The sequence below is a fragment of the Euprymna scolopes genome, chromosome 36 (genome assembly GCF_053919585.1).
Source record: "Euprymna scolopes isolate OS-2025 chromosome 36, ASM5391958v1, whole genome shotgun sequence".
Classification (NCBI taxonomy): Eukaryota; Metazoa; Mollusca; class Cephalopoda; order Sepiida; family Sepiolidae; genus Euprymna; species Euprymna scolopes.
The window spans coordinates 14,860,633-14,880,109 of NC_136517.1; the positions used below are offsets into that span (position 1 = coordinate 14,860,633).

The 19,477-nt window shown below is 35.4% G+C and overlaps 2 protein-coding genes across 2 annotated transcripts in view; both read left to right on the forward strand.

Moving 5' to 3' along the window:
- Positions 1-19,477, forward strand: part of LOC145260353 (uncharacterized) — a 110,470-nt gene that overhangs the window by 35,746 nt on the left and 55,247 nt on the right. Inside the window, exon 5 of the mRNA XM_080118286.1 lies at positions 3,031-3,243. Coding sequence (XP_079974412.1) covers positions 3,031-3,243 — 213 coding nt within the window. The remainder of the gene's footprint in view (positions 1-3,030; positions 3,244-19,477) is intronic.
- On the forward strand, positions 5,212-7,607 carry LOC145260214 (uncharacterized). Its single transcript, XM_080118039.1, has one exon. The coding sequence runs from the start codon at positions 5,287-5,289 to the stop codon at positions 6,448-6,450; it is 1,164 nt and encodes a 387-aa protein (XP_079974165.1). The 5' UTR covers positions 5,212-5,286; the 3' UTR covers positions 6,451-7,607.

Genomic DNA, 19,477 nt, shown 5'->3' on the forward strand with positions numbered 1-19,477 from the left:
ATAGGGCTTATGAAGAACCTGAAGTCCTACCTAAGTAATATTCCTGGTGAACCAAGTGCAAGAAAAGTCCAGACAATTGCACTTAAGAGAACAGCGAGGATACTAAAAAGAGCTCTCGGTTGGTTTCAATAAAAAGCAGGGCAATGTTGGCAGCTGGTTTGGCTGCCCCATACCCAGCGTTACAATCTTCAAAGGAAGAAAATTAAAAAAAAAAAAAAAAATCCCTCAGCAACTAATATAGTATACTCTTGTTGAGCTGCCAACAACGATAGAACTCCAGAAAGAAATCATTCTAACAAATTCTGGCAAAGCAGGTGGAAAGGATGGAATCTCTGCTGAAATCTAAAAGGCGACAGGCCCAAACACCTTAGAAGTCTTTCATCATTTACTGCAAAGCATCTGAGAAGAGATGCCAGACGACTTTTAAGATGCCTTGATTCTCCCTGTATAAGAAAAAGAGTAGCAACATTGTTTATAGAAACTAGAGGTATATCATTTCTTTCCTTCACCAGGAAATATTCACCAAAATCATTCTCAATGGACTCATTCAAGTCTTTGGAAAAAAACTTGCCAGAGGCATAGTGTGGTTTTAGACCAGGGAGAAGCGTCATCGATATGATTTTTGTCATGAGACAACTTGAAAAATGCCTCGGTACTCTGTCTTCTTGATTTAAGGCTTTTGACTCAGTGAGCAGGGAGCCTTTATAGGTTGTGCTTGGCTGTATTGGATGTCCATCAAAATTTATTTCAATGATTAGGCTCTTTCATGTTGGCATGACAAGACAAGTTCTTCACAACAGCATAGACTTTTCAGATTATCAATGAAGTAAAGCAAAACTACGTACTAGCACCAAATTCTTCAATACCTTCTTTCACCTTCATGCTGTCTCATGCAGCGAAGGATCTGGAGCAAAGTGTCTATATTCGCTACCGCCTGGATGACACTTTTTTTGAATTGTGCCGACTTAACGTAAGACCAAGAGCCTTCATCCAAGAAGTTGTCTTTGCCAGCGACTGTGCTTTAGTGGCGCGTTGTAATTCCCATCTGCAACTGGTACTAAACCACTTTTCAGAATCCTCCAAACTGTTTAGTCAATTAGCTTTAGTAAAATTGGGATGTTTTGTCGGCCTGCACCAGAAACAAACCCCCTAAACTCTGAACACTGTCATTGACAACATTCAGCTGAAGAATGTGGAAAATTTCTAAAATCTAGAAAGCACCATCGCTCCTAATGATTCCTTGGACAGAGAAATCAATGTACGCATCAGCAAAGCCAGCCAAGTTTTAGGAAGACTCCAAAACAATGAGCTCAGTCAGTATAACATGTTTGAACACAAAACTGAAAGTGTACAATGCAGCCATACTTGGACATTGTATCATAAACACTTTTAAAAAATTAAAGAAATTCCATGTGCGTACTCTACATTTTGTTCCATCATTGGAATTCGTTGGCAAGACCATGTTACTAATCTTAACGTCCTGGATCTAGCTAAATCATCAAATATATAATGTATGCTCATTAGGGCCCAACTGCAGTGGATAGGTCTATCATCTGCATGGTAAGGTGCTGGTTGTACAGAGAACTTCAGAAATAGAAAAATAAAACATGGTTGTCCAAAACAAACGTGCAGTGATGAGAACTTGGACCAAAGGAATTGGAGGACTGTGCCAGTGATCAATCAAACTGACAAGTCACCATCCACAAAACTACTACGATCGTTGAGGATACTTGCCACTAGAAACTCCCTACTGCTAGAGCATCAACAGCAGTGATACAAACTATGACCTTTTGGTGCCCTTACTGTGTCTTCAACATGCGGTTGCACAGCCTCCACCGAAAACACAGATGAGTTGCCAAAATAAAACATGGTGCTTATGCACCTATTGAAATCTAAAAGGCGACAGGCCCAAACACATTAGAAGAAGTCTTTCATGATCTACTGCAAAGCATCTGCGAAGAAAAGAAAATACCAGACGATGCTATTTTTAAAAAGTATTTTCAAGTTAAATTAAAGTTTTACTAGATCTATTTTTAATTAAATTGTTAGGTGAAAGTACAGAATAGTTACAAAACACTCTCCTCTCCTCATGTTAAGAATAGCTTTCTAAATAATAACGGTATTGTTTCAGCATGGTTCAATAAGTGCATAAATTGGATTACCAACAAATTTTTTGATTACTCAGCACAATTAAGAATTAAAAAAAAAAATTAGACTATCTTCCAAGGGATTATCTTTTCTTTTTTGAGTTGTGTGTAGTATCTTTTCTGTTGTTTCTTCTTGAATGAGAAAGATTCTCCAAGGTTTTACTTCTTCTGTTTCAGAAAAGGTATTGTAGTATATGTTCTGTTATGATAATATCCTGCTAGGTATTACCTCATTCTTTTGAGGGTCATTGTATGAAGTTGTTTATCATGACATCATCTCAACCTCACAAAAAATATAAAAAAACATAAAATAAAATATGCATCAAATGCGCTTGAAACCAAATCACAACGTAATATTAGAAAAATAAACAAATATTTTACTTGTTTGAATTTATCACAAATATATTTCAAAGGTAGACTTCATCTTCAGTGTGTTCTTTGTTTTTTGTTTTTTTTTTGTTTTTTTTTCTTCCTTGCCATGTTGTAGATTTGGAGAAAGAAGTCTATAGAGCCGTGCACTGGTTGTATTTTGAATTGTTTGAACTGTGCGCAGGTAATGTGAGAATAACGTCAAAGAATGAGAGTTCAATATAGAAACGTCGTTTTAATTTGAATAAAATAAAATACGCATCAAATGCGCTTGAAACCAAATAACAACGTAATATTAGGAAAATAAACAAATATTTTACTTGTTTGAATTTATCACAAATATATTTAAAAAAAAAACATTTGAATATAACAGATCCTGGATAATGCCAGTTTGATAGAGTTAATCATATATTATACTAGCACGCCATTCAGTTTTGCACGTTTTTTTTTTTTTTTAATCTTTATTTCGATGAAATGTGAACTATTTTTTTTTCTTTTCCGCCTTCAATTTTAGGAATGTCCATCAGATTGGTTCATCCATCTCCATTGTTACATGTTGGATTTTAAACATGCCAAAAAATGGTTGGATGCATTTCCCAACCTTTACATCGGTTTGACTCCCAGGATTACGTATAAAAATGCTTTCAGTGTCCGTGATACAGCAGAGAAAATTCCGTTGACTAGATTGGTACTGGAAACGGACGCTCCATATTTTATTCCAAGTATGGTAAGTTTATTCAAATTTTTATTGCAAAAAAAAAAAAAACCTCAACCAATGATTGGCATGACAAATAACATATCTGAGAATCCAGCTTTCAAACTTCTAACCTTCAAAGGCAACATGAATTAAAACAGATCTCCCTTACATGAAGTGTAATGTGAACAGACATCATGGTGCTAAATTACCCACATTCTCCTGTTAGACATGGTTGCAAATAGTAGTCCCTTACGTTCCAAATGGCAAATTGTTGGGGTTAAAAAGAGTAAAAAATAAATGTTTTCGTACTGGAGTATTTCTTCCATCAAGGATGACAAAATGAAATGTTTAGAATAAATTAATCCAGCATCAACAAAAACGGCAACATTAAAATTTACAAACAACTATTTATATCGCTTTCTTCTTAGATATTTGTTTAGCCTATAAAATATGGTGACTGCACTTCTACTTAAGAATAAAACCTTTCTTCAATGATGTCATCTGTTGGCCAATGGTGGCAACCAGTCATGCTTGGGAATAGGAACCATGTCTATTAGCACTAACCGGGGGGGGGGGGGTAAAATACACTTAAATTAGGTATCCCAAACTGGCCTAGTTTAGGTGCGAAAACTAGTAAATAAAGTAAAATTTCCCTTAACTTCAACTTGCGATGTTTGTTTTTTGGGTTATTTTGATATGGTTTTGATTTAAATAAAATTTAATCTTTTGTTTTTATAGATATATAATTCTTTTTCTTGTGTCTTTAATAATTTTTTTTTTCAGGATTTTTCAAGTTATGCCTCTAATTTTGGTAAATGTCGCTTTATTTTTTACACAAAAAAATGTTGATGTTTTTCAAATTTGTTGTGCTTCATATTGTGAGTCTCTAAGTATATAAAAATGGTATCATTTTAAAGAAAAAAGGTCACTTAATAACATGGTGAGGTTATTAAAAGGTTATAAGTGGTTTTTCTAAAAAAATCCAACTTGAAAACTTCAGTGAAAGAAACATGAAAGAAATTTTATAGTAAGAATTCCAAAAAAGGCACCATTTTGTAGAGGAATATCTCCTCTTTAATAATCTGTTGGTGTCATGTTTATGGCCCCATAAATCAAGGAGCACACACTAATAAAAGTTGGGGTACCTACAGAGATTTTCAACTTAATGCCAGAGAGACCAATTATCAACTGTCAGCTAGCCAGTAGCCACACAGCAGCACAAGTACTGACTGACTGAACAGAAAAACATAAACAAACAACTCCTTTCACTATGGTTTGAGTGAGTTTGTTTTTTCTTTATTATTTAAAAGTTAAAGAAAGATATTTTTTTTTATTAATATTTTTAGAACATTAAAAAAAATGAAAATTTACAATTTTAAAAATAATGCCAGTTTATTTTCTATAGCTTTTTTTCAAACTTTCATATGTTCTTTCATCGCTTTCTCCTTTGGTTACGGTTGGATTATAACTATAAAGTATATGTTTTTGTTATTGTTCAGAAACATATGTTTTTTTAATTATGAAAAAAAAAAAAAAAGAATTAAAAAAAAATTATTTAAAATAAATTACTTAAAATAAGCATTATTTATTTACTAATTTTTTGTTTCTTTGTTTTGGATTTGTAAAACATGTCAACATTTGCGCTTTGTAGAAAAAAACTGACTAAATATAAAAACTCAGTTCCAAGGCTATATATTAGCAAATATATTAAATTATTTTGTCCTAAAATTTGAAAATAATTAGATAAAAACTTTTTATGTCAGCATTAACAGAAATTGTGACCGAACGCACATGTTTTTGTTTTTGATTTTCAATTCGCCAAACATGTCTAAATTTACGCTTTGTAGAAAAAAACTAACTAAATATAAAAACTCAGTTCCAAGGCTATATATTAGCAAATATATTAAATTATTTTGTTCTAAAATTTAAAAATAATTACATAAAAACTTTTTATGTCAGCATTAACAGAAATTGTGACAGAACGCATATTAATTTTTTTTTTTTTTTGTCGTCACCCGTACATACACTCATAAACAAAATATTCAGTAACTGACTTATGGCGATAAAATATACATGGATTCTTCCATCCAATTTAAAAATTGGACTTCATCAGAATCAGCTAGAGCAAGGCTGATTAGAACCACTGCGGATGTTCTTGGATGCCGTGGAGACGATAAAAGTGGTTGCAGGACAGAATGGCTGGCATTCTGCAGCAAAGAAGGGTACCAATCTCAAATCACAAGTTATCGGGCAAATAGGTTTAATTCTCTATTTGAAAATGCCTTAGCATTATATCAGTATAAAGAGCACATAAAATTATTTTTATCTGTGTTTGCAACATCTTGCAATATGAAATTACAGAGTGTTTTGGCTGACATTTCTGATGAGAGACTACATTCCCTACTTGCTGCAGTTGGTTTGCTGAACATTAATTTGACCAAACCTTTCTGGAAACTTGTTAACAGCACTGTTCAGTATGTTGACTTCCATCACTATATCAAGAAAATGGCTCTAAGTTTAGAATGCTGGATCAACAATCCCCAGTTGTTATTAAAATCTGACTGTAAAGGTGTATTTAATGGGGAATTCTTTGAGGAAGGCAATGTGTCTCTCTGTATTAGTCTCACAGCCCCTGAACTTGTTTTAGAATGTTTGCGCAAGATACTCAGTAAGTTCTTCATTGTCACTAAGCACCAGTTGCATGACTTTTTAGAAGGAGGTGCTTTTGGAAAAGATGTAGATCAGGAGACGAGAGATGCCTTGAAGAGCTGCCCTTTAACAAATCTGTCAGGTGAGCATGCCTTTGGAGATTTAGATTTTAGCATGCAAACAAAACGACATGCATCACTACATAATCGATCATCTTCAAATATGCTTAAGCGCAATCGGACAACAGCTTGGTTGGAAGTAATACCATCAACAAAGAGGCAATCCATTCTGAGCATCTCCAGAAAACATGCAAAACATTTGCGACAAAAACATGCACAACAAGAAGCCCTTGTGAAACTTCGTGTCCAAGAAAAAATTGCACAAAATGAAAGATTAAAGAAGGAAAAAGAACGTCAAGCTGCTGCTGAGAAAGAGAGAATTATTAACTTTGTTATTAAGCATGGTGGTCCAGTGAAGTCTGATAAACAGATAAAAAGAAATTTCAGAAAGTGGTTTGGAAGCACTCAAAGACCAATTGAGATACCTCAAGGTTGTTTTAGATGTCAAAATCAACACCAGTGGAAATAAAGTTCAACTGGAAGCTGCTCTCTCTGACTATTTGAAAAGAAATCCAATTGATTCATCTCCACCTCTACCAAAGCAACAAAAAATGTCTTCCCTAAGTGAATCTGCTGAACATTCAGATAACTCCCGCAGTTGTGATAAAGATCCATCTCAGGATATCTTCAGTTATGAACATCAAGGACAATGGGTAGCTGTCTACTATGACACCAACTTTTACATTGGCCAAGTCATTGATATTATATCTGCATCCAGCGCTGTAGTAAAATTTTTAATGCAAACAAAAAGTAGAAAAGATTATTTACGATGGCCTTTATCAGATGACATTGCACAAGTAGAGTCAGCATTTGTCTACAGATGGGATTTTGAGGTAATGCCAGTTTCAAGTGATGGTAGGATTTGGAGGGTTCCTGAGATATCTACCATAGCAGAAGCCTATGAAAGAATTCTGAGAGAACATCGATAAGAAAGGAATTGTAGTAAAACCTAAAATATCTTTTTTACTTGTTTTTTAAGTTGAAAGTTTTTCAATGTTTAAAAAAAATGATTTGTGCCTTTTTTTTGTATAAAAAATTTCTAAATATTATTGTCGTCGGTGCTTTTTTGGTGAGTTTAAATTTCCCAAAGTAAAAGTATTTCTGTGGCAAAAAGTTTTGTTATTAGAAACAAGGCAACCATTTTTTTTAATTCCTCACCCCAAAATTAGTAAAGTTGCAAAGTTTCAAGCTTCTATCACCAATGGTTACAGTTTTATAGCAATTTCAGTAACGTATACTTTTGACTCATTTTTTTTTAACCTTTTTTGCCCTTTTTACAAAATTGTCTGTTTGACTGCTTTTACATGGTCCACAATTGAGTGGTTTTATCAATTTATAATTAAAAGAAAGAATTATCTTGATCTCTAATGTGTTTTGAATCATACTAAGAAGATTCAATACATTAGCTATTAAAATGAAATTGATATGAACAGTTAAAGTTGCATTTCCGTGTCGTATTTTCACTGTTTTCGCGTTGATAGAGGGATTTTGCCTAGTGTTTAAGTTGGTTTCATCTAATATTTATTGCCTAAATTTGTATTAATTTTCATCTACTATAAGATATCATTACATTTATAAGGATTTTTCACTTGTTAGTAGCTTACATTTTTAGTTATAGACTATGAAATTTGGCTTCTCGGCCACGATAGCAAATTCCAACTTTCCGACAAACTTTGAATGATCATAACTTGATGGCTAATTGACCTACCAAAATAAATTTGGTATTTTTGTAAATGGTTTACAAAAATCTACATGCCCACATTACTTTTTTTTTTAGATATGATAAAAATAAAATTTTGGTTTGGGATACCTACTTAAATATGATATTTTAATTTGTCCAGATTTCATATATATTATTATAGGGTAATGATTTCCAAAGTAAAAAAAAGTATTTGGGTGCCATCAGCTAGAATTGAAAGCAAAAGCAAAACTGTAACATTCAAAGCTGGTGATGTCACCACTGTACCAATGTGACATGCATATGAACTGATTAAAAATAAACTAAGATGAATGTACAAAATGTATAATGAGTCTTTTCAATTTTGATCCCTTAAAAACCCATAAAAGTACAGTCTCTGGTCTCCCCTCGCCAATCTTTCACGAAAAACACCCGTCTAGCCGAATCCATTGTGAAAAATTTCTCCCACTCTTTATCTGTGCCTAAATCAAAACATGGATTCCATGAACAAAGCTTCTTTCTTAGAACTGCACGCCTGTGGAACTCTGTTCCGTCTGCCTGCTTCCCACTGGACTACAACTTGGATGTCTTCAAGTCCAATGTTAACAAATTCCTAATGAACCGCCCCCTTAAGTAAACACTTCATCAAATCTCCACACTAACGTAATGTACTTGCAATAACCCTTATCCCTGAGTGGCTTCCGGACCTTGATAAGTGGTGATCACTGTGTAAAAAAAACAAAAAAAGTCTATAAAAAATCCAATCCCTAGCACTACTGCCTGACTTTTGGTTTTGGAAGCGATACGAGGAGTGTGCAATAAGTAATGCCCCAGACCCACTTCCCCTAGCAGTAGAGCAACGAAACTTGGCACAGTTATTAGTCTTTCTCTACATAGGAACCACCCAGAGTTATGCATTTCTCCCATTGTTTGATGCAGCTCTGGAAACCGTTTTTTTTTTTTTTTTTTTTTTTAGAACACCCCAGGTTGGCTCTCCAACCATGACGTGACTTCAGAAATCAAAGCTGCATCATCTGGGAAACGCTTTCCTTTCAAAAACAACTTCATGGCTGGGAAGAGGTGAAAGTCAGAGGGTGCAAGGTCAGGAGAGTAGGGAGGATTTCATAACCACACGCCTGTGCTTCTGATCTGGCGACATGCGAGTTGTGGACCGCAGCGTTGTCCTGCAGGAGGAGGGTACCTTTGCTGATCTTGCCTTGCCTCTTAATTTTGATAGCTTCCCTTAATTTCCTCAAAAGTGAAGCATAATAGGCTCCTGTAATTGTGGTACCCTTTGCCAGAAAATCTGTCATCACTACTCCGTCCTGGTCCCAGAAGACTGTGAGCATGGCCTTGCCAGCAGAGGACTGCACCCTTGCCTTCTTTGGAAGCTGCATCATCTGGGAAACGCTTCCGTTTCTGTGCGTCATGAGTAAGTTGCTAGAATCTGTGTTAAATACAGAAGTAATCAAACATCTCAACAAAAATAACCTTCTTAGTGACACTCAATATGGTTTCCGTTCTGCTAGATCTACAGCAGATGTCCTTACAGTTATATCGCATAGGATTAGCAAATCTCTCGACGGTGGCAATCTTTCTAGGGCAATTGCTCTTGACATATCTAAAGCCTTTGATAGGGTATGGCATAAAGGTTTACTTCATAAGATCGCTAGCTATGGTATAGCTGGAAAAGTCTTCTCAATTATTAAATCATTTCTTTCTGATAGGTTCATAAGAGTAGTAGTTGAGGGGCAAAAATCAGAAGCTCACAGTATTAATGCCGGTGTCCCTCGGGGATCCATCCTGGGCCCAACTCTTTTCCTGATCTACATTAATGATCTTCCAAATCATATCCTTACATCATTTGTAGACATTTATGCTGACGACACTACCATTTATGGTACCACATCTAAGACAGTAAACGACCAAGTTCTCTCCAATTCTCTCTCCTCTGATCTTGAGCACGTAGTACAATGGGGAAAGGAGTGGCTGGTTACTTTTAATGCATCTAAAACCAAGCTTCTCTCTTTACATCATCAACATTCTAATTCACATTTGTCATCAATTGAAATGAATGGCTCTCGTCTTCAGGAGGCCTCAAGTTTTGACAAGCTTCTGGGCTTGACCATTACTCCTGATCTTAAATGGAACACGTATATCAAATCTGTTGCCAAGGCCGCTGGAAAAATGGTGGGATCTTTCTATCGATCCAGTAGATATCTCACTGCTGATGCTATTCTCTACCTATATAAGAGCCAGGTACGTCCAAGGATGGAATACTGTTGCCACATCTGGGCAGGAGCTGCTAGAAAGGACTTGTCCTGCCTTGATAGAGTTCAAAATAGACTTCGTAGCCTCGTAGGAGATGTCCTTTTCTCCTCCTTGCAACCTCTATCTCACAGAAGAGATGTTGCGAGTTTGTCTCTGATGTATCGTTATTTTCATGGAAAGTGTTCAACTGAGCTTCAATCTATGGTCCCCCCTCGCCAAACTTTCACAAGAAACACTCGTCTAGCTGTAAACACTATCAATAATTTCCCCCACTCTTTATCTGTGCCTAAACCTAAACGTAGATTCCATGAACAAAGCTTCTTTCTTAGAACTGCACGCCTGTGGAATTGTCTTCCGTTTTCCTGCTTTCCGGCTGACTACAATATGGTTGTGTTCAAGTCTAAAGTAAATAAGTTCTTGATGAGCCGTTCCATATAAGTTATTAAATTTACCAAATTTTCATTACTAATGATTACTATATTGACCAATTTCTACTGTACACTCTTTAACCCTTATCCTTGAGTGGCCTCTGGGCCTTGATAATGTGGTGATGCCTTTGTAAAAAAAAAAAAAAAAAAAGGTGGTGAGTCCAAGTGCTTCCACTGCATTAACTGGGTTTTGATCTCTGGATCATAGTGATGGATCCAGGTTTCATCCTGTGTAATCAGTCTTTTGAAAAACTTTGATTCATCTTCTTGGTACATCTCCAAATTCATCCTCGAGCACTCGACGCGTTCTCGCTTCTGGAATGGTGTGAGCAACCTGGGAATCCATCTGTCAGATACCTTATGCATATGTAAATGGTCACAAATGATAGTTTCCATAGACCCTGTACTAATCTTGACATCTTGGGCTATTTGGCGAATAGTAATGCGCCGATCTTCCAAAATAGCAGCCTCAACTTGACGGACAGATGCCTCTTCAATGGCAGAAGGGGGTGGGGGGGGGGGGCGACCAGGTCTGGGAGCTGTTTTCACAGATTTCCGGCCATGTTTGAATTCACAATGCCAGCGTTTTACAAGGTCATATGATGGGGCATTATTACCATAAGTTTCTTTCATTTCATCAAAAGTCTCCTGTGGTGTGCGTCCTTTCAAATACAAAAACCGGATCACTGCTCGACATTGAACAGGCTCCATTTCACACCTGACTCAGTTCAAACACCTGTAAAACAGAAACCACAATTAGTTCAGATCTGTAATTTGCCATATAACCAGTAGAGATATAAATCATTGCACATGCAAAATTTCAGCTAGATCAGACAACTGGAAGTGGGTCAGGGGCATTACTTATTGCACGCCCCTCGTAGTTTGAAAATATGGAGACAGACAAACAGACATGGCTAATTGCTCTTGACATATCAAAGGCCTTTGATAAGGTATGGCATAAAGAGTGGGGGGAATTATTGATATAGATGAGTGTTTTTTGTGAAAGTCAGGACAGTGGGAACCATAGATTGGAGCTCAAATGAGCACTTGCCACGAAAATAACAATAAAGCAGAGACAGTCTCACAACGTCTCTTCTGTGCAAAAGAGATTGCAGGGAAGAAAAAAGGACATCCCCTGCTAGGCTATGAAGTCTATTTTGAACTCTGTCAAGGCAGGATAAGTGCTTCTCGCAGCTTCTGCCCAGATGTGGCAACAGTATTCCATCCTTGGACGTACTTGGCTCTTATTCAGGTAGAGAATTGCATCAGAATGGAGATATCTACTGGAGTGGTAGAACGATCCCACCATTTTTCCAGCAGCCTTGGTAACGGATTTGATGTACATGTTCCATTTCAGATCAGGTGTAAAGGTCTAGAAGCTTATCAAACCATAGAGCCTCCCCAAGGCAAGAGGCACTCCTTTCAATTGATGCCAGATGGAGATCAGAGCATTGATGATGTAAAGATAAAAGCTTGGTTTTGGATGCATTAAAATTAACCAGCCACCTCTTTCCCCATTGCACCACATGATCAAGATCAGAGAATCAGAGAAAACTTAGTTGTTTACAGCCTTTGAAGTGTCGTTAGCATAAATGTCTATAAATGATCTTAGCATGTGTTTTGAGTTATGCAGATCAGAAATAGTTGGGCCGAGGATAGACCCCTGGGGGACTCAAGCATTAATACAATGAGCTTCTGATTTTTGCCCATCAACCACTATTATGAATGTATCAGAGAGGAATGATTTAATAATTGAAAAAACATTTCCAGCTATACTGTAGCTGGAGATTTTGTGGAGTAGACCTTTATGCCATACCCTATCAAAGGCCTTTCCTATGTCAAGAGCAATTGCCCTAGAAAGGAAGCCTTCATTGAGCGGTTTGCTAATCCTCTGAGATATAACTTCGCACATCTGCTGTAGATCTAGCAGAACAGAAACCATATTGCATGTCACTGAGGAAGTTATTTTTACGGAGGTGGTTGATTACTTCTTTATTTAACGGATTCCAGCAACTTACATTAGATGCACAGGAGACTGATTGGTCTATATTGAGAGGGGGATGATCGATTACCTGATTTTTTAAATACGGAACATACTGATGAGGTTTTCCCAGGTGTTGAGAAGCAATTCTCTTTAAGACAACATTTAAACAGCTTTGTAAGTATGGGAACTAGTTCTGGTTGAAGCTTTTTAAGCACTATAATAAGAATGCTGTCAGTCAGCTGCTTTACTGGAATCGAGGTTTTTGATTAGCTTGGCAACATCACGCACAGATATTTGTATGTCATGTAGCGTGTTTTCAGACACAGGAGAAAATACAGGGGTTGGCGGCCCTGATCGCATAGGGTAGAATTAGCTGCAAAGTTTTTCACAAAGAGTTTTGCTTTGTCCGATGCTGACAAGATTACCTCAGGTCCATTGATGATGTTTTTTGTTTCTGTTTTTTTAATTACATTTTCACCCCAAACAAGGCACAGTGCCACATTGATGTAGGGGGCTACTATTGGTGCCATAAATTGCATGTATGGAGTTGAGCAGCAAGATGTCTGTTCAAATTACACTTGAACTTCTGCATGTCAGTACATTTGGGAAAGCGGAAGCCTGGAAGGGAGTTCCAAAGTCTAGCAGTTCTTGGGAAGAAACTATTTAGAGTGGAAGGATGTCTTACATCTAGGGATCTCTACTGTGTAGGAGTGGGAATTTGCTGCTTGTCGGGTTTATCAGGGGTATTTAAATTGAGGGGGTACAAGGGCTTGTAGTTCATCGGAGCATCCACCATTAAAATACTTGTAAAACAGGCAGAGGGCTACAACATTTCGTTCGTCAATGGGACAGAGGCTGAAGCTTAGATGACAGTTCAGAACCTATCAGGTTGGCGACTCTCTTTTGAACCCTGTCCAGGAGTGAGAGATTAGTAGCAGATGCACCAGCCCAAATGTGGCAACAATACTCCATACATGGGTGAACGGTAGCCTTGTAGAGGTACAGGATACTTTCAGGCGTAAGTAACTTTCTAGCAATGATGGAGAGAACCCACCTTCCTCACAGCGGCCCTGGCAATTTTTTTAATGTATCTGTTCCAACTCCTGCTCCCTGTGAACATTAAACCGAGGAGTTTGAAAGAAGTACTTTCAGGTACCTTGTATCTTTAGCCATAGCTATTGGTGGTAGTGAAGGTTTCTTGTAATTATTGAAGGAAACAAGCTTAGTCTTGGCAGTATTGAATGTGACCATCCATTTTTGTCCCCATTCCACTACAGATTGCATGTTTTTTAGTGTTTCTGCCATTTCCTTAGGTATGTATCCATTTGTTTTCCCCTCGTGCCTGTTAAAGAGCATAGTGTTGTCAGCATATATATCTGTCTCAGACAATTTTATCAGGGAGGTCATTTATGAATATCAGGAATAATAAAGGTTCAAGGATAGACCCCTGAGGTACTCCTGCATTTATACCATATTGTTTAGATGTATTACCGTTAAAGACAACCTGGATTCTTCTCTTATTTAAGAAAGACCTAATTATTTTAAGTATCCAGTGATAGCCTATGATCTGATTTTCCGGAGAAGACCATCGTGCCAAACTCTGTCAAAAGTCTTAGATATATCTAGGGTTAACGCTCTACCTTCCCCTGCTTTGTCCAGTGTATGTTATATACGTTTAGAGGTTACAGTTAGGATATCTGCTGTAGAATGGGCTTGCCTAAATCCATATTGTTGGTCGGTCAGAAGTTTAGCATCTGTAAGGTGATGGATTAGAGCTTGGTAAATTATGGACTCAAATATATTTGGCGAAAAGCAGGAGGAGGCTAATAGGGCAATAATTTAATGGTTCAGTTCTTTTGCCAGAATTCTTGTAAACTGGTATCACAGAAACAGTTTTCCAGCAGTCAGGAATGCAAGATTCGTTAAAGCATGTATTGTAAAGTTTGAAGAGGACTGGAGCAACCTCAGCGGAGCATTTTTTTTTAATAGCACAGCCAGAATGAAATCAGGTCCACATGCTTTTGAGGTGTCTAGAGTTTTTATGATACCATGCACCTGAGGAGAGGTGATTTTCAGATCTAGTGTGGAGTCTGTCCGCAAAGGAAAGTCAGGGAGGGAGTGGTTTGCTGGGTCCAATGTGGAGTTTGCCTTCTTGGTTGCCATGCAAACAACAGCCTGATTGTCGGAGAGTTGGGTAATTGTTGATTACCCATTATTTACTACACTGTTGTAGATTTTCCAGAAATCACGGATTCCTAATTTCTGTGCTTCGATACGTTATCTGGTGGTTTCAGTATATTCTCTCTTAGCTGTCATTATTTCTTTCTAGCTCTTGGGATAGAGCACACATTTCTATTCTTTGTTATTTGCCAAAATTGGTGGGAACCAAGCTGCTGCTCAGCTACTTTGGACTTGACAGACTGAGCATACAACTCTCTTGTGTTCTTTATTACTTTTTTACAGTGGTGGCTGGCAGTCCTGAAGATGGCTTTAGTCTAAGTACATCTGTTACATTGAAAGCAATGGAAAAAGTGATTTCTGTGTGCAATGGCAGCAGCACATTCTGGAGAGAACCAGGGTTGACTATTAGGTTTTTGCTGGAAATTTTGGAGGGTATGAAGCAGTCTATACTTACAATTAACCATTCCATCAGGTCTGATACTATGAAGGACACATTCTTTTTGACATGAAACGTCAAGGTAGATGTTACACACTAATATGGCATCAAGAAGCCTCACCAGAAGCTACTACATGATCCTGAATCCATTCACGAAATGGCAATACAGCAGCACTAGTAGTTTGCACCTGCTGATAGGATGGCCTCCTTAGTGGTTAGTCTAAGGTTTGAGTCCCTGACTATCAGGCGAATAATGTCAGCCCAGAAAAACGTTTACCTCCAGTACCCGTATCAGTAACATGTTTACAAGGATATAAATAGAAACAGAAAATTTCCGACATCTCAGACGACTGCTCACGCAAAATACAACTGACCTAGAATACAGCTTTTTCTTCTGTCTTTGTCAGAAAAATCACTCATTTTAAACGAGGACAGAGAGACAAATTAGGAGAAGCGAGAGTTATGGGAGCTGCCAACAACGCATCCACAATGCATTGTCTACTCTCCATTTATTTTGATGATTGTAATATTTTCCAACGTAGGTTTTTTTACTTGGCACAATACCCTCCAATTATTTTAATTTCATAGGATTGGTCTCTTTGCTGCTTCAGTTGCTTGGAGACCATTATCAATCAGCCCGAACTTAGGTACGCCGCCTGGGTGGTATTAGCCAGGAAGTCTACCATCCCAAGCCTTGCCACCTAACTTTCAGATAAGCAAAGTTTATTGCTTGTTGCCTGAGACGCCCCTACCAGGAAATGCCAACAGGAATGCTGAGGCAATTTTAGTTAGGCCACAGTGCCCCTGTTTTAGGGGCACTGGCTTGACGTCCTTACGTTTTGACTTTATGTCACACCTTGCTGTGATATCTATCTGGCACAAGTTAATTTGGTGCTTTTAAGGTTACTTATAAACAAACCAAAAAAATTTGAGAAATAGGAGAAAGTGGCAACCTACAGAAAAAATTGCTGAGGTAAAAGGAGGTAACTCTTCTGATTTTTTATTTTATTTATATATATATATATATATATATATATATATGATGGGGAATCACCACAAATGCATTCAATCAGAATCTTTAAGAAATAGTCACATATTGAATTTCTAAAAAAAAAAAAAAAAAAAAGATAATTTTTTAAAAAATATTGTCACTACATGTAAACAATATTGATTATTTAATTTATTTTTATACAAAAGCTCACATTAACTTTTTTATAAGAACGTCAGGGGAGGCAATACCTAGACCATTTTAAAAATGGGAACCTGAACGAGCGTCACTCCCATCTCTGATTTTTTTTTTTTTTTTTTTTCAGTGGATTATTATTGATTGGACACTAATAAACCAGATTATCTATTAAAAAAGAATAAAGTCGTTATTTCGACATTTGAAAGGGGTGCTCACTTTGTAGTTACAACGTTATAGTAAATCGATCCCCCATTTTGTAAACACGGAAAGGAATTATTGCCCTTTGTTATTTTGGTACTTGTGCACTTTTGCTACTGTGCCAAAATAATAGCGTTATTATTTCAAAAGCCATTCTTAACATGGGGAGCGGAGGGTGTCTTGTAACTATTCTGTGCTTCTACCTAACAATTAAATTTTTTTTTTTTTTTTTAGATAATCTGGTTTATTTAGACACCGCCAAAAATGGCCGAAAAATGAAGTTGTTGTTTTTTAAAACAAAATTACATTTATTAAAATCCATTATTTCTGAGTAACTTTTTTTTTTCCAGAAAGATAAAACCCTGAATTTTATCATATAGGAAACAGAATAATGTAAAACTTTTTCTACTATTTTTAATTAAATTTTAAATGTTAAATTTTCCCAAAATTGACATTTTTTGTCTTGCACAAAAAATGTATATAAATAGTTAAAAAAAATAACAAAGGTTTTTGAAATAGTTTATTTATTTGTTGTCTAACTAAGATTTAGGGTGATTTTTCTATGAGAATATGCAAAAATATTATAATATAAGTACCTGGATTTCAAATAATTCCACTTATTCATATAGGCAACCAGTTATTTCGCGTCGATCTTGACAATGTTTACGTTTGTACTTGATAAAAAGCAAACTATGGAAGACCAAACAGGCCAAAAAAAAATTATTTTTCAGTGACGAAAATTTCAATGTATTATTAATGCTGAGGCTGGCCAGTACCAGATGGGTGACCATGTGTATGAGTTTGGTTTTTTATGTGTATGTGTGTGGGGGGCAGGCTCCCCAAAATGGAGGAGGGGGCAATTTAAAGCAGAATAAAAAAAAATTATTTCAGCGCGTTTGGTCCACCGTAGTCGAAAGGCGGCAAACGTTTTCAAACGGAATCGAAAAAATGATGCTATTTTTAACACAAAGGGCACAATATTTATCGAATTTTTTTTTTTTTTTTTTTTTGTATCAATTCTTCAAAGCATGCCCTGTTTAATAATGGTCATGCATTATTCGGCTCGCTAAAAAAAAATTATTTATTTATCAAAGATTTTAAAATGGCTTTTTTCGTATAAATATTAAAAAAAAATTTTTTTTTTTTAATTTTTTTTTTTACTTAAATAAAATTTTACACTTCAAAACTCAAAAGCGGAATAATTAAACACAATCGAAGTTCTGATATTCAGATGTCAAAATAAGGTATGCAAACAATTTTTTTTTTTTAAATCTATAATCCTGTCCCTTACAACAACACAATATGTTTTGTTCAGTTTCAGATGATTATTTTAAGCATATTTGGAACCCCCTCAAAACAAGGGGGTGGGGGGTGTAAGCAAAAAAATATATATATATCTATAAATATCGTTTATGAAAAATAAGTACACTGTTATAAAGTTCATTCTTCTCTTAATAATCGCTGAAAATTTCGTATTGATTGGATAATTACCTGATTTTTGGTAGATTTTTAAAAAGGCGGTCCGTCAAAAAGTACTTTCCTGCCCCCCCCCCCCCCCCAGTTTTGGCGGTGCCTAGGTTTAATAGTGTCCAATCAATAATAATCCACTGAAAAAAATGTAAATGAATAAATGAACAGAAAAAAAATAGAGAATGAAAAAAATGACGCTCATTTAGATCCATCAAAAACGATATCGTTATTGTTTGTTTGTTTTAAAATAAAATCGGTTGGTTCCGGTTTTATATCACTGTTGATTGCATATAAATGACCTTGACATTAAACATTACGGTAAAATGTTTTTTATTTTTTTTTTAATTTTTATTTTTTTTAAGAAATGTATGGTGAGAAATTGTTATGAAATGTTATTGATGACTAAAAATTGTACAAAGGTCTTAATATTGAATATAATATAAATAATCAATTCTCATCTAAACATTTCTAAAACATTAAAAGACAATTTCCTCGTTTTATTTATTTTGCATGATATGAAATAAAATTGTTTGAAGTATATATTTTATATTTTGTGAAAAACAAAAACTTAGGCTCAATGCCATTCAAAAATTGGTCATCCTCGTCACTGTACCCTAAGGACTGCCAAAAGTCACCACAGAATTACCCCACCCTATATGTAACACGATGTAACTTTATTATAAATTAATGTTATCAGTATAACTTTTGTACCATTTAAAAGAAGAGCAAAATAAACCAGTAATGATTTAAAAAATTTTTTTCATCGGATGAAAATAATAAAATTGCGAGACGAAAATCGTGTTTACATAATTGGCGTTTTAAAATAACGTTCCAATATAGTAGACATTCCGAATGTGAAAACATACCCGTATTTAATAAATTTAGCAAAAATCAACTAATGGTCAGATTTTCGTGAAATTTTCAATACTTACCCATTTTAGAATGAAATTACATATAAAATGCAGTTTTCATAAAATATATGAGGGGAAATATTTTTTAGTGCCTGCCCCCCCCCTCATATTTATTTTTCCGAAATTCGAACAAAATATATTTAAATCTATCGAAATTTCTATTTATTATCAAACATAAAAGTTCAAATAAGTAAAAAAAAAAAGTTTTTTATTATTCAAATACACATATTGAACAAAAATTTACCTTGAAGTTGCAATTAAAAAATTAATATAAACTTATTATGTTTTTTTAAATAGCGTTTTTTTTTTTTTTTTCAAATTAATATATACTATAATCTGTTGAGTTGCCAAGAAAAAGAAACTTGGTAAACATTAATTAATTTAAAAAAAAAATTAAAACGATTAAAATTCCATTATTTCAAAATGTTCCGTTACAACACAGATTTAATTGTTAATTGTGTTTAAAGATTTTTTTTAATATTAAGTTTTCATATAAACATGATTCTGGTCAGCTATTTTATCACCAGATTAAAACCAATTTGTAAATATTATTGCACAAATATTAAGCATTTTGTAGCCCCCCCCCCCATATTTTGTTTGTCTCTTTTTACCGAACAAAATATGAAAGTCCGTAGGTAACCAAAAGAACATTCAGTAAAACCGTATTTCATATTTAATATACAAATGTTTATAATATTATTAATCATTAAAACTGTGTAAATCTTAAAACCTAACAAAATTATAACAAAGATT

Bases quoted from the DNA above. Each gene is read 5' to 3' on its own strand.
- LOC145260214 (XM_080118039.1), top strand. From the start codon at position 5,287: ATGGATTCTTCCATCCAATTTAAAAATTGGACTTCATCAGAATCAGCT.